General features: G+C 39.2%; 1 protein-coding gene across 6 annotated transcripts in view; it reads right to left on the bottom strand.

The window, feature by feature from the left end:
* The window catches only part of ST7L (suppression of tumorigenicity 7 like), a 196,027-nt gene that overhangs the window by 66,881 nt on the left and 103,426 nt on the right, over positions 1–25,720 (bottom strand). For 3 of the 6 annotated variants that reach the window (XM_060301273.1, XM_030869038.2, XM_060301280.1), the window contains one exon: positions 886–1,103. The exons of the other annotated variants lie outside the window; for them this stretch is intronic. In XM_060301273.1, the coding sequence (XP_060157256.1) occupies positions 1,026–1,103 (78 nt within the window). In that variant the 3' untranslated portion in view covers positions 886–1,025. Of the gene's footprint in view, positions 1–885; positions 1,104–25,720 lie in introns of those variants that run through there. 6 annotated transcript variants of the gene reach the window in all.

Raw genomic sequence — 25,720 nt, 5'->3', positions numbered from 1 at the left:
GCACGGGCGGGGTGCGTCCCCTCCCCACATCCGCGCTCTGCCACCTCCCTGATGGCCTAGTCGGGAGCTCAGCCACAGTCCCTGCCTTAGGCACGGATGGAAGCCCAAACTAGTAGAAGGGCAGGGCATACCAGAAACCGCTTCATAGGATTGTGAGCCTTAACTGAGCAAATCTAAGACTCCAAACTAGTTAGGGCATAAGTAAGCACTCAGAAAGCGATAGCTACTAGTATTATGTAGCTCCTAATAGTAGATCATCCATAACTATTTGTTACACGAGGGTCAGGATGACTCTATCAACATTTATTTATATATTCATTCGTTCATTTAAGTATGTTTCAAAAATGTCTCACTCCTCCTTTACTGTTTATGCTGAAACAAACAAAAACCTTAATAAGACAAATAAGTGAGCAAGAGCCAGCACTCTGTGGGAGGAAAACAAAGAGATTTCATTCGTTCAAACATGCATACATTAGCTCCTACTAGGTACAACTCACTGACTTAGGCACTGGGATAGAGAAATAAATAAGTTACAGGGCCTTAGGGGCTTTAAATGCTGGTGGGAGAGACAATGCGAAACACGGTATTATGCGGACTATAATAAAAATTGGAGGCCGCTCTCAAGCCTTTGGAGACGGACCACGTTCTATGGAGTGTGTGTCCCCTTAGTAAATCTACTTCTTACCTCTCGACGAATTCCTTCTTCATGAGACATAAAGGACCCGAGCTTCAGTAAGTCCTGACACCAGTTTCACTTGCTCATAGGGTGCCGAGTGCAGAGGCCTTGTCCCCCAGCACTTCAGCAAAATGGCTGTGCCCGACACTTGAGCTCGGCGGGTCGTGTGCAGAGATGCCCAGCACACACTGCAATTCAAGATGGCGGCGGCAGGCTGTGTGCAGGGACCCACACCCGGCACTGTGATCTGGAGTGAGTGTCAGGGGCAGCACAGCTGTGCCAGACTGCCCGGAATTCCATCCTCCTGCCGCTGACAAGATCCTTATAAAACAGCCCTGCTGAAGGCCTTTCAGGGAGATCTTGTACTCAGGAGCACTAGCTCACACCTCTCCATTCTTTGATCAAAGAATGAAGCTTTCCTCTGCTTCTGAAAAGAGTGAAAAATCAAAAAGATAAAAATAGGAATAAGCTGTGGTGACACAATCCCCAGTGGAGTCAGGAATGGTCTCACGGAGGAAATGACACTCAATCTGCTCTTGAAGGAGGGGTAGATGCTCCCAGGAAAAGAAGGCAATTAAGGGTATTCCAGGTAACGAGAAAAATGTATGCAATGCACCGAGTTGCCAACCAGCATGGTGAGAAGTCTGGGTGGGAGTGTGGATCTGGAGAAGTAAATGGGTTCAGGAAAGGGCCCAGTCCGCCCAGGAGAAGAATTTGGGCTCTATTTGGTGGATCACTGGGAGCCTGAACCAAAGAGGCATCATGAGCAGAGGCAGACTTACCATGAAGTTAAGCTTCAAGGACCATGATTGGCACAGCCCCTTCCAAACATGAAGGGCCCAAGCAATGTGTTCATATGGTCATATGTTTTTATAAAATTTGCAAAAGTATTTTAACTGTAGTCAGTTAAGACTGCTGTCTCTTTTCACGGTGGCATCTACATCACACTTTCCCCCGTGTTGGGTGACCTTGGAGTGGTGGCCACAGCATTTTGAGAATTTAGCTAAAGGTAAATTGAATAAGGGGTTATTTTTTTGAGTAAAATATATTTACGTGGTTTGCAGTCACTTTCGTGTATAGTTGAGTTTTTACTAGCCATCCCAGCGTAGAAATGGCTTCCAGGAGTGGTCCTATCAAGCATTGTGCTGCCTCACCTTGCATAATGATGTGAAGGAGAAGCACCAAAGGTTGTATTGATATAAATATACCTTATAGAACCTGGCCCTAAAAGTAAAATCGGAAATGGAGGACAAACAATGTTTTAAATGTATGAAGCCAGAAGCTGGTCTCTAGAAAATTCTTCCAATTATTAGATGTGTAAAATTATAAGTGGGCAATTAATTTCTCATCAATGCTAGTCAAAACAAAATTTCTCTTTTGTCAGGAAAATATTCAATAATGCAGTACACACAAGTATAAATGCACCATAAATACAAAGATTAGAGTATGGAGTCAAAAGATATGTTTTTTAAAAGTTTAGAAAATTCTGCTTCTGACCAAGATGGAATAATAGGGACTGGATTTGTTCTCCCATCTAAAACAACTAAACACTGAGCAAAATATATTAAACAACAATTTTCAAGAGACTGGACATCAGGCAACAAAGGATAGAGATGGAAAACAAATGAAGTGAGTCCTATGATTGACCCAGCAGTGAAAGGGGAATCAAGGTAGGCCTGGCAATCTCCCTAAGTACAGGAGATAAAGCTGAGAGTTGGAAGATAAGAGTATTGTAGACAAGAGAGATGCAATGAGAGAGAGGTCCTGAGATCCTCAAAGGATTCCTCTGGGGTCTTCAACTAAGTACTAATCAACATATGCATGTGAGGAAATGCCCAAAAGCCAATGAGAGCCACCCGAAAGGATTAGAGGGAACAATACTCAGAGCTCTCCTGGGACTGTGCGTAGTTTTCATTCTCACTAACCAGAATGACAAATCTCATAATTCCTGGAACATGGGATAGAGTATTCACTCAGAAGGCTTTGTCTCTATAGTGGGCCAAAATTAGCCTAAGTGCTGCTCTGCTCCCACCTTAAAAAAAAGTTTAAAAGAAAAACTAAAAAAGGGTCAAACTATTTGCAAATGACTGCATCCCAGAACAAAGCTCAAGAATTTGTATAGGAAAACAAAAATATCTGTACCCAAAAAGCTAAAATCAGGGAATTCCCTGGTGGTCTAGTGGTTAAGATTCCACGCTTCCACTACAAGGAGCATGGGTTCAATCCCTGGTCAGGGAACTAAGATTCCACATGCCACACAGCATGGCTACAAAAAAAAAAAAAAGGGATTTCCCTGGTGGCACAGTGGTTAAGAATCACCTGCCAATGCAGGGGAAACGGGTTCGAGCCCTGGTCCAGGAAGATCCCACATGCCGAGGAGCAACTAAGCCCGTGTGCCACAACCTCTGAGCCTGTGCGCTAGAGCCCGCAAGCCACAACTACTGAAGCCCACACGCCTAGGGCCTGTGCTCCACAACAAGAGAAGTCACCGTGATGAGAAGAGTACACACCGCAACGAAGAGCAGCCCCCACTCGCCACAGCTAGAGAAAGCCTGCATGCAGCAACGAAGACCCAACACAGCCAAAAATAAATAAATTTTTAAAAAAATTATATTTTAAAAAAGGTTCAAATCACAATATCTAGCATCTAATCAAAAATTACCAGGCACACAAAGAAGCAGAAAAATTGGGTCCATAATTAGGAGAAAAAGCAATCAATTGAAAATTAATGAAAAATGACACAGTAGTAGAATTAGTATATAATTATATTAAAACAGCTATTATAACTGTATTCCTTATGTTCAAGGAGATAGAGGAAAGATTCAGTTTGTTAATTTGAGACATGAAAGATAAAGCAAAGACATAGCTCAAACTTCTAGAAATGAAAACCACACTATCTATCTGAGATGGAAAAAAACATTGGATGGTATTAATAGCAGATTACACAGTATGGAAGGAATAGTTGAAAAAATACCAATAAAAACCATTCATAATGAAACATAAAGATTTTTAACAGTGAACAGAATATCAGTGAGCATTGGGACAAATTCAAGTCACAATATATAACTGAAGTCCCTGAAGGAAAATATTTGAACAAATAATGGCCAAATTTTTCCAAATTTGATGAAAATAAGAACCCCAAGCACAGGAAACATGAAGGAAAGTACACCAAGGAATATCATAATCAAATTGTTTAAAACCAGTGATAAAGAGAAAACCTTCAAAACAAGCAGAGGTAAAAGACCATATTCTATACAGATGAACAAGGATAAGAATTACAGCAGAATTCTCTTTGATAACAATACAATCCTGAAGACAGTGGAGTGATAGCTTTAGAGTACTGAGGAAAAAACTGTCAACCTAGAATTCTATACCTGGTGAAAATACCTTTCAAAACAAAGGCAAAATAGAGACTTTTCTCAAACATGCACAGTCTGAAAGAACTTATCACCAGCAAACCTGCAGTATAGAAATACAAATTCCGTTAGCTGTACAAGGAAGGGAAAATGAAGAGCACTAGAAATGGTAACTATGTGGGTAAATTTGAAAGATTGTTTTCCTTATTCTTTAAATCTCTTTACAATTTTATAACAATGAATTGTGGGGTGTATAAAATATATAGAAGTAAAATGTATGACAACAATAGCACAAAGGCTGAGAGAGAAGAAATGGAAGTAAGATTCTTATACTATCGTGAATCAGTATAATATATGAAAGAAGTACATGATAAGTTAAAGTTGTATACTGTAAGCCCTAAAGCAACGGCCAAGAAACAAAACAAAGCAAAGGACGTAAAACCGAAGTCATAGCATGACTGGAGAGGGGCTGCACTGACAACAAGGTCAGTCATGGAGGTATGGACGCAGATGCTGCTTGGCATGTGGAACGTCAGAACTATGCAAGCCCTAAGCTTCAACTCTCAACGGTCTCAGCCCCAAAGGGTCAGAAAATTTCCATCCTGGTGCGGATGCCATCCAGGAGACCCTTGGGGCCTTTGGAAAGAGAGAACAGGCTGAAGAGGAAGGATGACTCCAAGCACAGACTAGAGAACAACTGTCAACCTTGAAGAAACACCATGAAGATGAGATCACTCATCACATAAAGGAGATTTAGCCCCTGTGGAAAGATACTGAGCAGCACAAGCAAGGGATCAAGAAATTAATAAAATGTGATGATGATTAAGTACACACAGTTCCCCATAGAATGGCTACATATCATTGCCCACTTCTTTGTAGACATAGTTCTGGTTTCATTAATATCTGTGTGCTGCCAATGGATTATAATAAATTGTTATCAGTGAGAAAAAATGGAATCATAAAAAATAATCCAAAACAAAGAAAAAGGGGAAAGGAGAGCAAAGAACAAATGATAGAAGAATAGTAAGATTGTTGATTGAAAACCAACAATCTCAATAACCACCTAAAATGTAAATGGTCGGAACAACCCAATTAAAGGCAGAGATTGTCATATTGTGTAAAAAAAGCAAGACCCAAATATACGCTGCCTACAAGAAATCCACTTTAAATAGAAAGACAGAAATAGGGTAAATTGTTATAGAATACTCCAACCAAATGGAGCAGAATACATGTATTTTTTTGTTAGTGTACAAGAACATTCACTATGATAGACCATTAAAATGTCTCAGTAGGGCTTCCCTTGTGGCGCAGTGGTTGACAGTCCACCTACCGATGCAGGGGACACGGGTTCATGCCCCGGTCTGGGAAGATCCCACATGCCACAGAGCGGCTAGGCCCGTGAGCCATGGCCGCTGAGCCTGCGCATCCGGAGCCTGTGCTCCACAATAGGAGAGGCCACAGCAGTGAGAGGCCTGCGTACCGCAAAAAAAAAGAATCCACCTGCCAATGCAGGGGACATGGGTTCGAGCCCTGGTCTGGGAAGATCCCACATGCCGCAGAGCAGCTAAGCCTGTGCGCCACAACAACTGAGCCTGTGCTCTGGAGCCCACGAGCCACAACTACTGAGCCCACGTGCCACAACTACTGAAGCCCACATGCCTAGAACCTGTGCTCCACAGCAAGAGAAGCCACCACAATGAGAAGCCCGTGCACCACAAAGAAGAGTAGCCCCCACTCACCACAACTAGAGAAAGCCCGTGTGCAGCAATGAAGACCCAACACAGCCAAAAATAAATAAATTAAATAAATAAAATTTTAAAAATAATTAAAAAAAATAAAATGTCTCAGTAAGTTTAAAAGGATTTATGTCATAGAAAGCATGTTCTCTGACTACAATGGAATTAAATTAGAAATTAATAACAGAAAGGTCTCTAGGGAATCCCCAAATATTTGGAAAATAACACAGTTCTAAATAGTCCATGGGTCAATGAAGAAATCAGAGAGGAAATTAGAAAATATTTGTATATGAATGAAAATTAAAACACAACGTATCAATATTTGTGGGATGCAGATAAAGCAGCACTTATAGGGAAATTTATAACATTAAAAGTCTACATTAAAAAAGAAAAAAAGCATTAAAGTCAATTAAGAAAGTAGAAATAAGTAAGCAGAGGAAAAGGAATTACAAAGATCAGAACAGAAACCAATGAAATGGAAAACAAAAACAATAGGGAAAAATCAATGAAACCAGAAGCTGGTTCTTTAAGATCAATAAAATTGGCAAAACTCTAACCAGAATAATTAGGAATAACGTAGAAAAGACACAAATGGCCAATATCAGGAAGGAGAGGTGCCATCACTACAGATTGCACAGTTATTAAAGGGAATATTGTAAATAATTTTATATCAATAAATTTAATAACATATGAAATGAACAAATTCCTTGAAAGACACAAATTAGCAAAGCTCACTCAAGAAGAAATAGGTAATCTGAATAACCCCACACATATTAAAGAAACTGACTTCTTTGTTTAAAACTTTCCCACAGAAGAAACTCCAGGCACAGATGGTTTTATTAATGAATCCTACAAACATTCAAAGAAACAAAATACTAATTCTACAGAAACTTCTCCAGAATACTGAAGAGATTGGATCACTTCCCAACTCACTCTATAAGACCAAGCAGTAACATGACAAAGAAAGATACAAACCAACTTCCCTAATGAACAAACATGCCAAAAAATCTTAACATTTTAACAAGTCAAATGCAATAATATATAAAAAGATAATACATAATGACCAACTTGAGTTTATCTCAGGAATTCAAGGTTGGCTTGACATTTGAAAACCAATCAATGTAATTCACCATATTAACAATTCAAAAAAGAAAAACTATATGATCATGTCAATATTCCCAGGTGATACAGTTCTGGAGATGAGAGAAGTGATTCCATCAGTGAAAGAATTTCCTGATCAACATCATTGAAGATTACTCAAAATTTTCAAAGGCTTATGAGCCCAAGTTTGTTACTACATTATCATATTTACTGAATATATTTTCTGGAAAGTAACTTTAATACAGTTTACTCTCAAGGGAAAAAAAAACAGATTTTTGAAATGTGGCTATTGTAATTATCCATCAAATCCAATGTCTGAGACCTGGTAAAATGTCAAAGTATTTGGCTTTGAGGAAAATAAATGCAGATCTTTAGTGAAAATAATAGATTCAGAAAAAGAATTTGACAAAATCCAACATACATTTCAGATAAAAACTCAGCAAACCAGAAATAGAAGGGAACTTCCTTGACCTGATAGTGGACATCAAAGAAAAAACCTACAGCTTATATCAAATTTAATCATAAAAGACTAAACAGTTTTCCCCTAAGATTAGGAATAGGGCATTAATACCCACTTTTACCACTTTTATATTCAAATATATTGGAGGTACTAGCCAGTGCAGTAAAGCAAGAAAAAGAAATAAAGGTATTCAGATTAGAAAGGGAGGAGTAAAACTGTCTTTGCAGAAAATATAATTGTCGAAAATCTAATGGAGTCTATTTTTCTTAAAAACACTACCAGAACTAATAAGTGAATTTATCAAGGTTGCAGAATAGATCAATTGTCTTTTTACTAGCAATGGAAATAGTAATAAACAGTACCATTTATAATAGCATCAACAATATGAAATACTTAAGGATAAAGCTGACAAAAAATGCACAAGACTTATACATTGAAAACGACAAAACATTGCTGAGAGAAGTTGAAAAAGGCCTAAATAAATGGAGAGACATATTGTTTTCAGGAATCAGAAGACAATGTTGCTAAGATGCCAGTTCTCCCCAAATTGATCAATAGATTTAATGCAATCCCAATCAAAATCTCAACAGGCTTTTTTGTAAAAAGTGATAATTCTAAAATTTTTACAGAAATACAAAGAAAGTAACATAGTCAAAACAACTTTGAATGGTAAGAGCAAAACTGGAAAATGTCACTACCTGACTTTAAGATTTCTTATAAAACTACATTAATTAAGACAGAGTAGTATTGGCATAAAAATAAGCAGATCAATGGAACAGAATAGAAACTCTAGAAATAGACCCTTGAATATGTAATCAGGTGATTCTGACAAAGGTGCAAAAGCAGTTCAATAAAGAAAGTATAGTCTTTTCAACAAATGGTTCTGGAGCAATTGGATATCCATCCACATGCAAAAACTAAAATTTGATCCATACCTCATACCATATATAAAAATTATCTCAAGATATATTGTACATCTAAATGTAAAACCTACAACTATAAAATCTGTAGAAAAAACAGGATAATATCTTTGTGACCTCAGGCTAGGCAAAGATTTCTTAATATGATGCCAAAAGTACCATCCATAAAGAACAAATTGATAAGTTGGAACATTATCAAAATTAAAAACTTCTGCTCTTTGAAAGACACTATTAAGAGAATGGAAAGACAAGTCATTGACTAGAAAAATATATTTTCAAATCACATATCTAATAAAGGACTGACATCCTAAATATACAATGAACTCTCAAAACTCTATAGTAAGAAAACAACCCAATAAAAATGGGGAAAATGTTCTACAAGATACTTCAAAAAAGAAGACATACAAGAGGCAAATAAGTAATTGGAAAGATACTCAACATTGTTAGTCATTAGGAAAATGTAAATTAAAACCACAATGAGATATCACTACACACCTTTTAGAGGGGTAAAATTAAAATGACCTTCCATATTAAGTGTTGATGAGGAAGTGGAGCAACAGGAACTGCTCATAGGAGTATAAATGGTACAACCGATTTGAAAAATAGTTTGGTAGTTTCCTTAAGAATTAAATATACACTTACCTACCATATGATTCAGCCATTCTACTTCTAGGTATTTATCCCAAAGAAATATAAGTACACGTCTATGCCAAAGTTGTAAAATAATGTTCAATGTGTAATAGCAAAAAACTAGAAATTACCCTAATATCTACCAACAAGTGAATGGATGAATAAACTGTGGTATATCCATACAATACCACTCAGCCATAAAAAGAATGAACGATCAACACATGCAACAATATGAATGAATCTCAAAATAATTATGTTGAATGAAAAAAAAACAGGTTAAAAAAAAGAGAGAAAACCAGGTGGAAACGGGGTCCTGAAACAAGTATGGGAATTAAAGACTCTGGGGGGACCCAGTCAGAGGGACCCTCTCACACTTTTGTGAGTTTTATTTTTAGGAGCTCCACCAGATTCTTACAGTGATTATCGGAGAAAAATCTTCTCATGCTTCCAGTAGGGGGAGGAAAAGGTTAACTGTTTTGAAATACCCCAGACCATTCTGGGGTTTTGTCTGCTTTTTGGTTTTGGGTTTTGTTGTTTTTTTCTTCCAGTTTTATTGAGATATAATTGACATACAGCACCATATAAGTTTAAGGTGTACAGCATAATGTTCTGACTTACATACATCATGAAATGATTACCACAATAAGGTTAATGAGCATCCGTCATCTCATATAGACACAAAATTAAAGAAATAGAGAAAAAAAATTTTTTCCTGGTGATGAGAACTCTTATTATTTACACTCTTAACAACTTTCATATGTAACACACAGCAGTGTTAGTTTATTCTGTTGTAGATTACATCCCTACTATCTATCTTATAACAGGAAGCTTGTACCTTTTGACCACCTTCATCCAATTCCCTCCACCATATACCTCTGGTAACCACAAGTCTGATCTCTTTTTCTATGAGTTTGCTTGTTTGTTTGTTTGTCTATTTGTTTTTGAAGTATAATTGACCTACAACACTCTATTAGTTCCTGGTGCACAATGTAGTGATGAGATGTTTCTGTACATTAGAAACTGATCATCACAATAAGTCTAGTTACCATGTCACCATACAAAATATTGCATAATTATTGACTGTGTTCCCAACACCGTACATTCCATACCCACACTTGTTTATTTTGTAACTGAAAGTTAGTACCTCTTAATCTCCCTCACGTATTACTCTCATTCCCCCACTCCTCTCCCCTCAGGCAGCCACCCATTTGCTCTCTGTACCTATGACTCTGTTTCTGTTTTCTTATGTTTGTTCATTAGTTTTGATTTTAGATTCCATATATAAGTGATATCATACAGTATTTGACTATTGTAAATAATGCTGCAATGAATATAAGGATGCACATGTTTTTTCAAATTAGTGTTTTTGTCTTTTTTGGATAAATACCTAGGAATGGAATTGTTAGATTGTATGGTAGTTCTAGTTTTAGTTTTTTTGAGAAAACTCCATACTGTTTTCCATAGTGGCTGACCAATTTACATTCCCAACGACAGTGTACAAGGGTTCTCTTTTCGCCACATCCTCACCAACATTTGTTATTTGTGGTCTTTTTGATGACAGCCATGCTGGTGGGTGTGAGGTGGTATCTCATTGTGGTTTGATTTGCATTTGTCTGATGATTAATGATGTTGAGCATCTTTTCATAAGCCTGTTGGGCATCTGTATGTCTCCTTTGGGAAAATGTCTCTTCAGGTCTTCTGCCCATTTTTAAAATCAGGTTTTTTTTTTTTTATTTTGAGTTGTATGAGCTGTTTATATATATTGGGTATTAACCCCTTATTAGTCATATCGTTTGTAAATATTTTCTCCCATTCCATAGGTTGTCTTTTAGTTTTGTCAATGGTTTCCTTTGCTGTGCAAAAGCTTTTTAGTTTAATTGGGTCCCATTTGGTGTTTTTGTTTCCTTTGCATTAGCAGACAGATCCAAAATAATACTGCTACATTTTATGTCAAAGAGTGTTCTGCCTATGCTTTCTTCTAAGAGCTTTACAGTTTCCAGTCTTATATTTAGGTGCTGAATTCTTTTAACCTTTGCTTATCTGTAAAACTTGATCACTCCTTCAAATCTGAATAATAGCCTTGCCAGGTAGAATATTCTTGGTTGTAGGTTTTTCCCTTTCATCCCTTTAAATGTATCGTGCCACTCCCTTCTGGTCTGCAGAGCAATATGCTCTTGGGGTTTCCCCTATATGAGCTGAGTGGGCCCTTCTGTTGTGATGGACTGACTACTATAAGTGTGCTTATAGGCATGGCTGGATCCTGGCCCAGTTGATTGTCAGGTTTTGCCTAGTGCAGAGGTTTCCAGCTGCTGATGGGCAGGGCTCGGTCCTAGCCCAGCTAGCTGTATTGCCTGGGGAGTCCCAGTCCTGGAGCTGGCCCACTGGTGGCAGGGCCAGGTCACAAGGTGGCTGGCTGTAGAGGCCCAGGGGGTCCCGAGGCCAGGGCCGGACCACTGGTGGGTGGGCCCAGGTCCCAGGATCTCTGACTTCAGGGGCCTTGGGGGGTCCTGAAGTTGGTATGGACCTGCTGGTGGGTGGGGCCAGGGCCCAGGAGGTCCCAGGGCTGGTGCTCACCCACTGGTGGGTGAGGCTGGGTCTCAGAGCTAGTGTCAGCCTGCTGGTGGGCAGGGCCAGGTCCCAAGAGCTGGCTGCAAAGTCTCAGGGGTCCCAGGGCTAGTGCCAGCCCACTGGTGGGTGGGACCATGTCCTGGGTCCTCTGGTAGGTGTGGCTGGGTCCTGGGGTGGTTGCAGGCTCAAGGTGGTCTAGGGCAGCCTGCCTGCTTGTGGGTGGGACTGTGTCCCCACCCAGCTAGCTGATTGTCCCATTTCCCAGGACTAGAGCCAACAGGCTGATGGGTGGGGCCAGATCCCTGCATTAATAAGCTAGAGGGAGGGGACTCCCCTGGTGGTACAGTAGTTAAGAATCCACCCACCAATGCAGGGGACACGGTTCAAGCCCTGGTCCTGGAAGATCCCACATGCTGCGGAGCAACTAAGCCCATGCGCCACAACTACTGAGCCTGTGCTCTAGAGTCCGTGAGCCACAACTACTGAGCCCACATGCCACGACTACTGAAGCCCGTATACCTAGAGCCGTGCTCCGCAACAAGAGAAGCCACTGCAATGAGAAGCCCGTGCACCGAAATAAAGAGTAGCCCCTGCTTACCGCAATTAGGGAAAGCCTGCACGCAGCAACAGAAGACCCAACGCAGCCAAAAAATAAATATAATTAATTAATTAAAAAAAAACAAAAACAAAAACTTAGAGGGAGGATTCCAAAATGGTGCTTGCCAGCTCCAGTGTCCTCGTAATAGAATGAGCTCCCAAAAATGGCTGCTACCAGTATCTATATCCCCATAGTGAGCTCCCGTTCCCTCCTGCCTCTTCAGGAGGCTTTCCAAGATCAGCAAGTGTGTCTGACCCTTCTTTCAAATTACTGCTTCTGTCCTTGGTCTTGGAGTATGTGAGAGATTTGTGTGCTCTTTAAGAGAGAATTCTCTGTTTCCTACAGCCCCCTGGCTTCCCCAAAATCAAACCCCACTGGCCCTCAAAGCCAAATGTTCTGGCGTTCATCTTCCCGGTGCAGGACTCCCCAGGTTGGGGAGCCTGATAGGGTGTTTGGACCCCTCATTCCTTAGAGAGAACCTCTGCAATTGTGATTATCTTCCTACTTGTGGATCACCTACCTGGGGGTGTTGGTCTTGACTATGCTCTCTGCCCCTCCTACATCTCATTGTGGTTCCTTCTTTATATCTTTAGTTGCAGAAGATCTTTTCTGCTAGTCTTCAGGTCATTCTCATTGACAGTTGCTCCATAAATAGTTGTAATTTTGGTGTGCCCATGGGAGGAGGTGAGCTCAGGGTCTTCCTACTTTACCATTTTTACCTCACACTTCAGAGCGTTTTTAACAAGGCCTGCCCTCAGGAGAAAACTATTTCACTTGAGCCTAAACTGGTGTTTTTTTCAGAGCCTAACTGAACAGGGGAAAGGGAAATATGCAACTCATATACACTCTAGTCTTCCATATGGAAAAAGAGGAATACCCAAATCTAGCCCACTCTATTCATTTTTCCCCTTGTAACTGGGTGGGTTGGGGAGTGGGGTGGTCTGAGAAGCACTTGGGAAGTTCATAGTTCAGAAGAATAGGCTCATTAAAAAAATTGAGACCTAATCAAGGGCTATAGAATGCTTCCTCTCCTCCCACATCTTACCACCACATTGCTAAAAGTCTATTTACTGAAGTTCCTTTTACCCAGTACATAATGTCCAGCTATCAAGAAAAAATTACAAGGCATTCTAAAGGGTAAAAAAGCAGTTTGAAGAGACATCAAAAACAGACTCAAATACGGCAGATATGTTGGGAATATCAGAACAGGAATTTAAAACAACTATGACTAAGTACTAAGCACTCTAATGGACAAAATAGACAGCATGCAAGAACAGACAATGTAATGTAAGCAGAGAGCTGGAAATTCTAAGACAGAATCAAAAAGAAATATTAGAGGTCAAAGGCACTGTAACAGAAATAAAGAATGCCTTTGATGAGCACATTTAGTAGATGGCATACAACTGAGGAAAGAATCTCTGAACTTGAGGATATCTCAATAGAAATTTCCAAAACTGAAAAGCAAAGAGAAAAAAAGATGGAGAATAAAACAGAAAAGAATATCCAAGAAATGTGGGACAACTACAAGAAGTGTAACATACATGTAAGAGGAATACCAGAAAGAGAGAAAGGAACAGAATACTTGAAGCAATAATAACTGAGAATTTCCCCAAATTAATATCAGATACCAAGCCACAGATCCAAGAAGCTCAGAGAACACCAAGCAGTACAAATATAAATATACCTATACAGGCATATCTAGGAGATATTGAGGGTTTGGTTCCAGACCACCTCAATAAAACAAATATCTCAACAAAGTGAGTCACATGAATGTTTTGGTTTCCTAGGACATATAAAAGTTATGTTTATACTATACTGTAGTCTATTAAGTGTGCAATAACATTATGTCTAAAAAAAACGATGTACACACCTTAATTTAAAAATAATTTATTGCTAAAAAATGCTAACCATCATCTGATAATGCAGGATTGCCATAAACCTTCAATTTGTAAAAAAGAATTATAATTGATATGCCAAAGAGAGAAAATGGGTTCATGTAAAATGCTCAATTAAAACCATAAAAGGCAGAAAAAGAATGAAAGGCAAAAACAGGAACAAAGAACAAGGGCAATGAATAGAAAACAGAAACAAATATGGTAAATATCAATCCAACTATGTCAGTCATCATTTTAAAGTCAATGGTCTAAATATGCCAATTAAAAGACAGAGATTGTAAGAGTGGATCAAAAAACAATATGCAACCTGTATGTTGTCTACACAAAACCCATTTTAAATATAAAGAAACATACAGATCAAAAGTAAATGAACAGAGAAAGATATATCATGCTAATATTAATCAAAAGAAAGCAGGAGTGGGGACTTCCCTGGTGGTCCAGTGGGTAAGGCTCTGTGTACCCAATGCAGGGGGCTCAGGTTCAATCGCTGGTTGGGGAACTAGATCCCCCATGCATGCTGCAACTAAAGAAATTACATGCCGCAACTGAGCCCACATGCCGCAACTAAGAAGTCCGCATGCCGCAACTAAAGATCTCACATGCTGTGGTGAAGATCCCACATACCACAACTAAAGACCCAGTGTGAGCCAAAAATAAATAAATAAATAAAAATAACTTTAAAAAAGAAAAAGAAAGCAGGAGTACTATGTTGCACATGGAAAATTAACATAATATTGCAAGTCTAGTATACTTCAATAAAAAACTTTTAAAATAAAAAAAGAAAAGGAGTAGCTGTATTAATTTCAGACAAAGCAGACTTCAAAGTAAGGAAAATTATCAGGGATAAAGAGGGGTATAACACAATGATAAAGGAGTCGATTTTCCAAGAAGACTTATCAATCCTTAATGTGTATACCTAACAAGAGAGCATCAAAATACACGAGATAAAAATGGATAGAACAGCAAAGAGAAATAGATGGATCCACTATTACAGCTGAAGACTTCAACACCCCTCTATCAGAAGTGGCCAACTCTAAAAGGCAGAAAATCAGTAAGAACATAATTGAACTCAACAGCACTATCGATTAACTGGTTGTATTTGACATCTACTGCCCACTTCATCCAACAACAGCAGAATACATATTCTTCTCAAGCTCACATAAAACATTCACCAAGACAGACCACATCCTGGGCCAGAAAACACACCTTGACAAATTTAAAGGAATAGAAATCATACAATGTCTTTTCTCAGACCACAATGGAATTAATCCAAAAATCAGGGACTTCCCTGGTCGTCCAGTGGGTAAGACTCTGCATTTCCAATGCAGGGGGCCCAGGTTCAATCCCTAGTCAGGGAACTAGATCCCACATGCATGCCGCAACTAAAGAGCCTGCATGCCGCAACAAAGATCCCGCGTGCCACAAGGAAGATCCCGCATGCCGCAGCGAAGATCCCACGTGCTGCAACTAAGAACCAGCACAGCCAAATAAATAAATAAATAAACATTTTTTAAAAAAATCCAGAAATCAATGACAGAAAGATAGCTGGAAAATCCCAAAATACTTGGAGATTAAACAACACACTTCTAAACAGTTGGGTCAAGGGAGAAATCACAAGACAAAATTTTAAAATATTTTAAACTAAATAAAAGTGAAAATACAACTTATCAAATTTTATGAAATGCAGCAAAAACAATCCTTAGAGGGAAAGTTATAACACTGAATGCACATATTAGAAAAAAAAATCTAAAATTAATAATGTAAGCTTCCACCTTCGGGAACTAGAAAAAGAAGAGCAAATCAAATATAAGTAAGCAGAAGAAAAGAAATAATAAAAATTAGAGCAGAAATCAATGAAAATGGGATTTCCCTGGTGGTCCAGTGGGTAAGACTCCACACTCCCAATGCAGAGGGCCTGGATTTGATCCCTGGTTGGGGATTCCACATGCATGCCACACTAAGAGTTCACATGCCACAACTAAACATGCCTCAGTGAAGATCCCGCATGCCACAACTAAGACCCAACACAGCCAAAATAAATAAATATTTTTTAAAAAGAATTTATTCTTAAAAATAAAGAAATCAATGAAATTGAAAACAGGAAATCAATATAGAAAATCATACAATGAGGTACAACCTCTCTCCAGTCAGAACAGCCATCATCAAAAAGTGTACAAGTAATAAATGCTGGAGAGGGTGTGGAGAAAAAGAAACCCTCCTACACTGTTGGTGGGAATGTAAATTGGTACAGCCACTGTGGAGAACAGGATGGAGGTTCCTTAAAAAACTAAAACTAGGGTTACCATATGAACCTGCAATCCCACTCCTGGGCATACATCCAGAGAAAACTCTAATTCAAAAAGAAACATGCACCCCACTGTTTATAGCAGCACTATTTACAACAGCCAAGACATGGAAGCAACCTAAATGTCCATCAACAGCTGAATGGATAAAGACGATACTGTCCATATATGAAATGGAATACTACTCAGCCATAAAAAAGAATGAAATAATACACTTTGCAGCAACATGGATGGACCTACAGATTACCATACTAAATGAAGTAAGCCAGACAGAGAGACAAATAAAGACAAATAACATATGAGATTGCTTATATGTGGAATCTAAAAAAAAAGATACAAACGAACTTATTTACAAAACAGAAACAGACTCACAGACATAGAAAACAAAATTATGGTTACCAAAGGGGAAAGGGGGGGAGTGATAAATTAGGAGTTTGGGATTAACATATACACACTATTATATATAGAATAGATGACCAACAAGGACCTACTGTATAGCACAGGGAACCATACTCAATATTTTGCAATAACCTATATGGGAAAAGAATCTGAAAATTCAGATTTTATATATATATATATATATATATATATATATATATCTGAATCACTATGTAAAAAGTGAAAATCCCTCTACCACCATATCCCCCATTCCATACCCCTTCTTATTTAAAAAATTATTTATTTATTTATTTATTTATTTATTTTGGCTGTGCCAGGTCTTAGTTGTGGCATGCGAACTCTTAGTTGTGGCATGCATGCAGGATCTAGTTCCCCAACCAGGGATCGAACCCGGATCCCCTGCACTGGGAGCACGGAGTCTTACCCACTGGACCACCAGGGAAGTCTCTCCATACTCCTTCTTAGAGTTAAGCATAATTACCTATTTCCTTCCAGATACTGTTATGCACTTGCTATCATAAAGTATACATAATTATTTTAATAGAATTGGCATCAACTACTCATATTATACTCTTAACAACATACTTAGGTTATTTGCTATTCTTTGTAGTTGCCATGTAATATTCCAAGCTGTGCATATATCATAATTTAGGTTATGTCCAGATTTATGGTACAATCAGTATTACACATATATCTTGGAGAAATATGTGAGTATTTCTCTTGAAGTGAAACTGCTAGGTCAAAGGGCATGCCTGTTTTCAATTTTGATACATATTACCACAATGTCCTTTAAAAAGATTTTACCACTTTACACTTTTAACAACAATATATTATTGTCAATTTCCCTATATCCTTACCAAATTTGGACATAAGTATTTTAATTTTTTTCCAGTTTGATGGGTAAATAAGTGGTATCTTATTGTTTTATTCCATATTTCCCTGATTACCAATGCTCAATAAACATTTGTAGTTCTGAGAATTGTCTATTCATAGGCTTTGCCCATTTTTAGTGTCCTTTTAAAAAAAATTAGGCTGTTTTTTAGAGCAGTTTTAGGTTCACAGCAAAATTGAGAGGAAGGTGCATAGATTTCCCATATATCCCTTACCCCTACATATGCACAGCTTCCCCCACTATCAAAATCCGACATCAGAGTGGTACATTTGTTACAATCTATGAACCTACATTGACACATCATTATCACCCAAAGTCCATAGTTTACATTAATGTTTATTCTTGGTGTTGTACATTTTATGGGTTTTGACAAATATACAGTGATATGTATCCACCATTACAGTATCATATGGAATAGTTTCTATGTCTTAAAAATCCTCTGTGCTCTGCCTTATATCACTCCCTCCCCCCAAACACCTGGTAACCACTGATGCTTTTATTGTCTCCATATTTTACTTTTCCCAAAATGTAATATAATTGTAATTATATAATTGAAATCATATAGTACGTATACTTTTCAGACTGGCTTATTTCACTTAGTAATATTCATTTAAGGTTCCTCTATGTCTTGATAGCTCACTTTTTTTAGTGCTGAATAATATTCCATTGTCTAAATGCACCACAGTTTGTTTATTGAGTCACTTGTTGATGGACAATTGGTTTCTTCCAAGTTTTGGAAGATCAAGTGGGAAGAATGGGTATTTTGACAAAATTGAGTCTTCCTATCCATGAACATGGACTATCTCTCCATTTATTTAGTTATTGATTTCATTCATCACAATTTTGTAGTTTTCCACATGAGGATCTTGTACATATTTTGTTAGATTTATCCCTAACTATTTCACTTTTGGGGGATGCTAATGTAAATGGCATTGTGTTTTTAATTTCAAATACCACTTGTTTGGACTTCCCTGGTGGCACAGTGGTTAAGAATCCACCTGCCAATATAGGGGACACCGGTTCGAGCCCTGGTCTGGGAAGATCCCACATGCCATGAAGCAGCTAAGCCTCTGCACCACAACTATTGAGCCTGCACTCTAGAGCCCATGTGCCACAACTACTGAAGCTTGCGTGCCACAACTACTGAAGACTGCATGCCTAGAGTCTGTGCTCTGCAATAAGAGAAGTCACCGTAATGAGAAGCCCACGCACCTCAACGAAGAGTAGCCCCTGCTCGCCCCAAGTAGAGAAAGCTCGTGTGCAGCAACGAAGAGCCAACACAGCAATAAATAAATAAATAAATAAAGTAATTAATTAAAGAAAAATTAAACATCTATCCATGAACTAAAATAGACCTGGGAAAGCCCAAGCATTCATTTAAGAACCTCTGCACCTTAAACTTATGCAGTATTGTATGACAATTATATCTCAATGTAACTAGAAAAAATAAAGGGGAAATAAAGATATTCTAAGAAAAAAAGATTGGAAATAATCTATTAAAAAAAAAAAAAAAAGAACCTCCAGCCACATAGTGGAGCAAAAAATGGACAATAACCACACAGAAAGAACTGCTAGGCAGATTGGCTTAGCAGAGATATCTGGAAACATCTAGGAATAAAGAATAAAGTCAGGGGTTATCAGTATAAGCCAGGCCGCAGATACATAGTCCCAGAGCAGCAGCCTGCTCTGCTTTGCAGCTGAGGACCTCAACAACCCTCATGACAGCCATGGACTCCATGCAGCTTTCACAGTGCAAGACTCTGTAGTGTTTGACAGTGAAGATCCCAGTGGTCTGCTCCACAGAGGACACTGGAAGCTTTCACTACTGAGGTAACCAACAGCCATTGCCACTACAAACCCCCAGGGAGGACGCTGCCATACCTCTCCATCAGAAGGAGCTGCTGTTGCACTGCCTGAGGACCAGGGCTTCCAGCCCCCGTTTCTCCCCTACACACACCACTTTAACACTGTGCAAGACAAAGAACTGGACAAAGAATTCAAAATAACTGTTTTAAGGAAGCTCAGCAAGCTACAAGAGACTACAGACAGATAATTCAATAAAATCAGGAAAACAATATATGAACGAAACAAGAAGTTCAACAAGAGGGACTTCCCTGGTGGTCCAGTGGTTAAGACTCCATGCTTCCACCACAGGGGGTATGGGTTTGATCCCTGGTTGGGGAACTAAAATCCTACATGCCATGCAGTGTGGGGGGGAAAAAAAAAAAAAAGAAGTTCAACAAGAGCTAAAAATTGTAAAAAAAAAAAACCCAAAAAACAGAAAAACAATTCTGGAGCTGAAAAATAGGGTGAATAAAATAAAATATGCAATCAAAAGATCAACAACAGACTTGGTCAAGCAGAAAAATAAATCTATAAACTCAAAGATGGGTCATTTGAAATCATCCAGTTAGAGAAGAAAAAAGAATGAAAAAGAATAAAGAAAGACTACATGATTTATGGGGCACCATAAAGTAAAACAATGTAAAACAGTGTTTGCATTACAGGAGTCCCAGAAGGAGAAGAGAGAGAGAGAAAGGGACAGAAAGTTTAAAGAAAAAATAATTGAAAACGTCCCAAATCTGGGAGGCATATGGACATTGAAGTACATGAAGCTCACAGGTCCCCATATAGATTCAACTCAAAGAAGACTTCACCAAAACACATTATAATAAAACTTTCAAAAATCAGATACAAAGATAATTTTGAAAGCAGTGAGAGGAAAAAAAAAAAAAACTTCATCTCATACAAAGGAACCCCCATAAGGCTATCAGTGGGGCTCTCAGCAGAAATCTTGCAGACTAGGAGAGAGTGGAACAATATATTCAAAGTACTGATATTAAAAACTTCCAACCAAAAAGTTTTCCCCAGCAAAGCTGTCCTTCAGAAATGAAGGAGGGATAAGACTTCCCAAGACAAACAAAAGTTGAGGGAATTCATCACCACTAGACCTGCCTTATAAGAAATATTAAAGGGGGTTCTTTAAGCTGAAATGAAAGAAATATGGATTAGTAATGTGAAAAAACATATGAAAGTATAAAACTCTCTGGTAAATGTAAGTATATTATCAAGTTAAGAATACTCTACTGTAATGGTGGTGTGTAAATCACTTAACTCCACTATAAAGATTAAAAGACAAAAGTATTAAAAATAAATATAGCTACAATAATTTGTTAATGGTACACAATATAAAAAGATGTAAATTCTTGCATCAAAAACATGAAATGAGGAAGGAGTAAAAGGGTAGAATTTTTGTATGTGATCAAAGTTGTTATCAGCTTAAAAGAGACTGTTACAACTATAAGATATTTTATGTAAGCCTCATGGTAAGCACAAAGCAAAAACCTATAGTAAATACACAAAAGATAAAGAGAAAGGAATCAAAGCATACCACTACAGAAAATCATCAAATCACAAAGGAAGATATGAATACAGGAAGAAATAGAGGGACTACAAAACAGCCAGAAAACAATGAGAAAGTAAGAAGGCAATCCCATTTACAGTATTATCAAAAACAAAATTAGAAATAAATTTAACGAAGGAGGTGTGTAAGACCTATCCACTGAAAACTATAAAACATTGATGAAAGAAACTGAAGAAGACACAAATAAAAAGATAGATATCCCATGTTCTTGGATTGGAAGAATTAATGTTGTTAAAATGTCCTTACTACCAGAAGTGATCTACAGATTCAGTGCAATCCCTATCAAAATTCCAACTGCCTTTTTCATAGAAATAGAAAAAACAATCCTAAAATGTATGAAACCACGAAAGACCCTGAATAGCCAAAGTAATTTTGAGAAAAAAAAAGATGGAGCCATTACACGTCCTGACTTCAAACTATATTATAAAGCTATAATAATCAAAACAGTATGGTACTGGCATAAAAACAGACATGTAAATCAATGGAACATATAGAGAGTTCAGGGCTTCCCTGGTGGCACAGTGGTTGAGAGTCCGCCTGCTGATGCAGCGGACACGGGTTCATGCCCCGGTCCAGGAAGATCCCACATGCCGCAGAGTGGCTAGGCCCGTGAGCCACGGCCACTGAGCCTGCACATCTGGAGCCTGTGCTCCGCAACGGGAGAGGCCACAACAGTGAGAGGCCCACGTACCGCAAACAAAACAAAACAAAACAAAACAACTTTGACGAGGGCACCAAGAACACACAATGTGGAAACGATAGTCTCTTCAACAAATGGTGATGGGAAAACTGGATATTCACATTCAAAAGAATGAAACTGGGGACTTCCCTTGTAGTCCAGTGGCTAAGACTCTGCACTCCCAATGCAGGGGGTCCGGGTTTGATCCTTGGTCAGGGAACTAGATCCCACATAACACAACTAAGAGTTCACATGTCGCAACTAAATATCCCACATGCCACAACTAAAGATCCTGCACGCTGCAATGAAGATCCCACATGTCACAATTTAAAAAAAAGATTCCACATGTACCAACTAAAACGATCCTGCATGGCACAACTAAGACCCGGCGCAGGGACTTCCCTGGTGGTGCAGTGGTTAAGAATCTGCCTTCCAATGCAGAGGACACAGGTTTGATCCCTGGTCCAGGAACATCCCACATCCTGTGGAGCAACTAAGCCCGTGCACCACAACCACTGAAGCCCACGTGCCCTAGAGCCTGCGTGCCACAACTACTGAACACGCGAGCTGCAATTACTGAAGCCCACGTGCCTAGAGCCCATGCTCTGCAACAAGAGAAGCCACCACAATGAGAAGCCTGTGCACCCCAACGAAGAGTAGTCCCCACTCGCCGCAACTAGAGAAAGCCCGTGTACAGAAACAAAGATCCAATGTAGGCACACAAAAAAAAGACCCGGTGGGCTTCCCTGGTGGCCCAGTGGTTGAGAGTACGCCTGCCGATGTAGGGAACACGGGTTCGTACCCCAGTCCGGGAAGATCCCACATGCCGCGGAGCGGCTGGGCCCGTGAGCCATGGCCACTGAGCCTGCGCGTCCGGAGCCTGTGCTCCGCAACGGGAGAGGCCACAACAGTGAGAGGTCCGCGTACCACAAAAAAAAAAAAAAAGACCCGGCACAGCCAAATAAATAAATTTTTTTTTTGAAAATGAATGAAATTGGACCCCTATTTACCCACTCACAAAAATTAACTCAAAATGGATTAAAGATTTAAATGTAAGATCTGAAACTGTAAAACTCCTAGTAAAAAACATAGGGAAAAATCTCTTCGACATTGGTCTTGGCAATGATATTTGGATAAGATGCCAAAAGCATAGGCAACAAAAGCAAAATTATGCAAGTGATTCTACATCAAATGAAAAACCTTTTCTGCACAGCAAAGGAAACAGTCAAAAAAATGAAAAGGCAATCTACAGAATGGGAGAAAGTATTTGGAAACCATGTATCTGACCAGGGGTTAATATCTAGGAGCTCATAACTCAATAACAAACAAAAAACAAATAATCCAATTTAAAAATGGGCAAGAGAACTGAATAGACATTTTTCCAAAAAAGACATACAAGCGGCCAACAGGTACATGAAAAGGTGCTCAACATCATTAATCATCAGCAAAGTGCAGAGACACCACTTCACACCTGTTAGAATGGCTATCATCAAAAAGACAATAGATAAGAAATGTTGGCAAGGATGTGGAGAAAGGGGTACCCTGTACACTGTTGATGGAAAAGTAAGCTGGTACAGCCGCTATGGAAAACAGTATGGAAGTTCCTCAAAAAAGTAAAAATAGAACTACCATATTCTCCAGCAATCCCACTTCTGGGAATATATCTGAAGAAAGCAAAATCAGTATCCCAAAGAGATACCTGCACTACTATGTCCACTGCAGCATTATTCGTGATAGCCAAGATATGAAAACAACCTAAGTGTCCATTGACAAATGAATGGATAAAGAAAATGTAGTATACAATGGAATATTATTCAGCCATAAAAAAAGAAGAAATCCTGCCATTTGTGATGACACAGATGAAACTTGAGGTCATTATGCTAAGTGAAATAAGCCAGAAGAGAAAGACAAATACTCTATGGTATCACTTACATGTGGAATCTAAGAAAAAAGTCAAACTTATAGAAACAGAGAGTAGAATGGTGGTTACCAGGGGCTGGTCGGTGGGGGAAATGGGAAAAGTTTGGTCAAAGGGTACAAACTGTCAGTTATAAAATTTGGAGGGTCTAATGTTCATCATGGTGAAGATAGTTAATGATACTGTAATGTATACTTGAAATTTTCTGAGAAAGTAGATCTTAAGCATTCTTGCAAAAAAAAAAGTAACTGTATGAGGTGATGGAAGTCTTAATTAACTTAATTGTGGGAATCATTTCATAATGTGTATGTATATCAAATCATTATGTTTTACACTTTAAATATATGCAATTTTATTCACCAAGTATAACTCAATTTAAAAAAACCCAAAGAATGAATGCCTTTCTAGCTGAAGCAGAATCTTTACAAGGGGGTGACAGACAAAACTGTTAAGCGAAGCCTGATTGTTTTAGGGCTTGGATTACAGGCTAAGGAGTTTCTGTGTCATTATTCAGGCAGTGGGGAACTACTGAAGGTTTTTAATGATGGAGCAGTGTGATAAAGGCAGACATTTGGGGGACTTCCCTGGTGGCACAGTGGTTAAGAATCCTCCAAGAATCCTGCCAATGCAGGGGACATGGGTTAGCGCCCTGGTCCAGGAAGATCCCACATGCCGAGGAGCAACTAAGCCCATGCGCCACAACCACTGAGCCTGCGCTCTAGAGCCTGCGAGCCACAACTACTGAGCCCGCATGCCACAACTACTGAAGCCCATGAAGCTAGAGCCTGTGCTCTGTGACGAGAAGCCATCGCAATGAGAAGCCCACCCACTGCAACAAAAAGTAGGCCCCGCTCGGCAGAACTAGAGAAAGCCTACGCACAGCAACGAAGATCCAACACAGCCAATAAATTAATTAATTAACTTAATTAAATTAAATAATAAAGCCAGACATTTGGAGAAAAGAGTCTGACTGCAGGCTGAGCAGATCCAGTGGGGTTTCTTTGATAGCTCAGGTATGAGGGTCTAAGGACTGCTTGAGGGTACTGTCTCTGGGAACAGAATAGCAGATGGGAGAGACTTTGAAAAAAAATACATAATAAAAGATGAGGCACAAAAGTATACAAGATGACTCAGAAAATGACAGTGGTATCTGGATCATTTGGGAGACTGAAGCTCCAAGAGCTACTTGCCCAGAGTGGACCAACAATGTTCATTATTTGGTTGACAGGATAGCAGCCCTTGTGGTTTGTGAGTAGCATTCTGTGGATGGAAACATCTCTACTGAAACTGAAAGCCCCAAACCTAAGTTCTTTTATTTATTTATTTATTTATGGCTGTGTAGGGTCTTCATTGCAGAGCGCAGGCTTCTCATTGCAGTGGCTTCCCTTGTTGCGGAGCACAGGCTCTAGGCACATGGGCTTCAGCAGTTGCAGCACACAGGCTCAGTAGTTGTGGCTCGCAGGCTCTAGAGCGCAGGCTCAGTAGTCGTGGCGCACGAGCTTAGTTGCTCTGCAGCATGTGGGAGCTTCCCGAACCAGGGCTCGAACCCGTGTCTCCTGCATTGGCAGGTGGATCCTTAACCACTTCACCACCAGGGAAGCCCCCAAACCTAATTTCTAAAGTCAGGAAGCTGCCCTAAACGTGTATCTCTTGGCCACATTGGGTTTACCTGGCTATGGCAATGAGAGAAATTAATCTTTGCTAAAGCAAAGCAAATATCAAACTTACTAAATCACAGACTTATTCACAGTAGAAACTCAGGCTGATATGCAGGGGCCAGAGGGAGATTTCATCAGAAAGGAAGAGTTCTGATTCCGGAATTGTCTATACTCATCCAACAATCATTTATTATGCATTTGATATTTTAGGGTTTGTGACACTTCTCAGCTGTTTACCAAAAATGAGACGGTCATATCTCCCATTACTAAATGATGTTGCATCACAGGAAGGAAGCACAGAACTTTGCACATTAACTTCACAGAGCTACTATGATTTGCGGAATGATGATCATGCTGACACGGACTGGGAAGTGTCGAAAGCGTAGATGATCGGGGGTGAGGGGAAGGCAAGGGTATGATGACAAACATGACCAGAGGACTCAGTAGAGATGTCTCAAAGCTAGGGATTTCTAATTGGGAACCTAGAATCATAGTAATGGATGAGAT

The sequence above is a fragment of the Globicephala melas genome, chromosome 1, assembly GCF_963455315.2.
Source record: "Globicephala melas chromosome 1, mGloMel1.2, whole genome shotgun sequence".
Classification (NCBI taxonomy): Eukaryota; Metazoa; Chordata; class Mammalia; order Artiodactyla; family Delphinidae; genus Globicephala; species Globicephala melas.
Note: the sequence above shows the minus strand (reverse complement) of the source record. Positions and strands in the feature narration are given on the sequence as shown.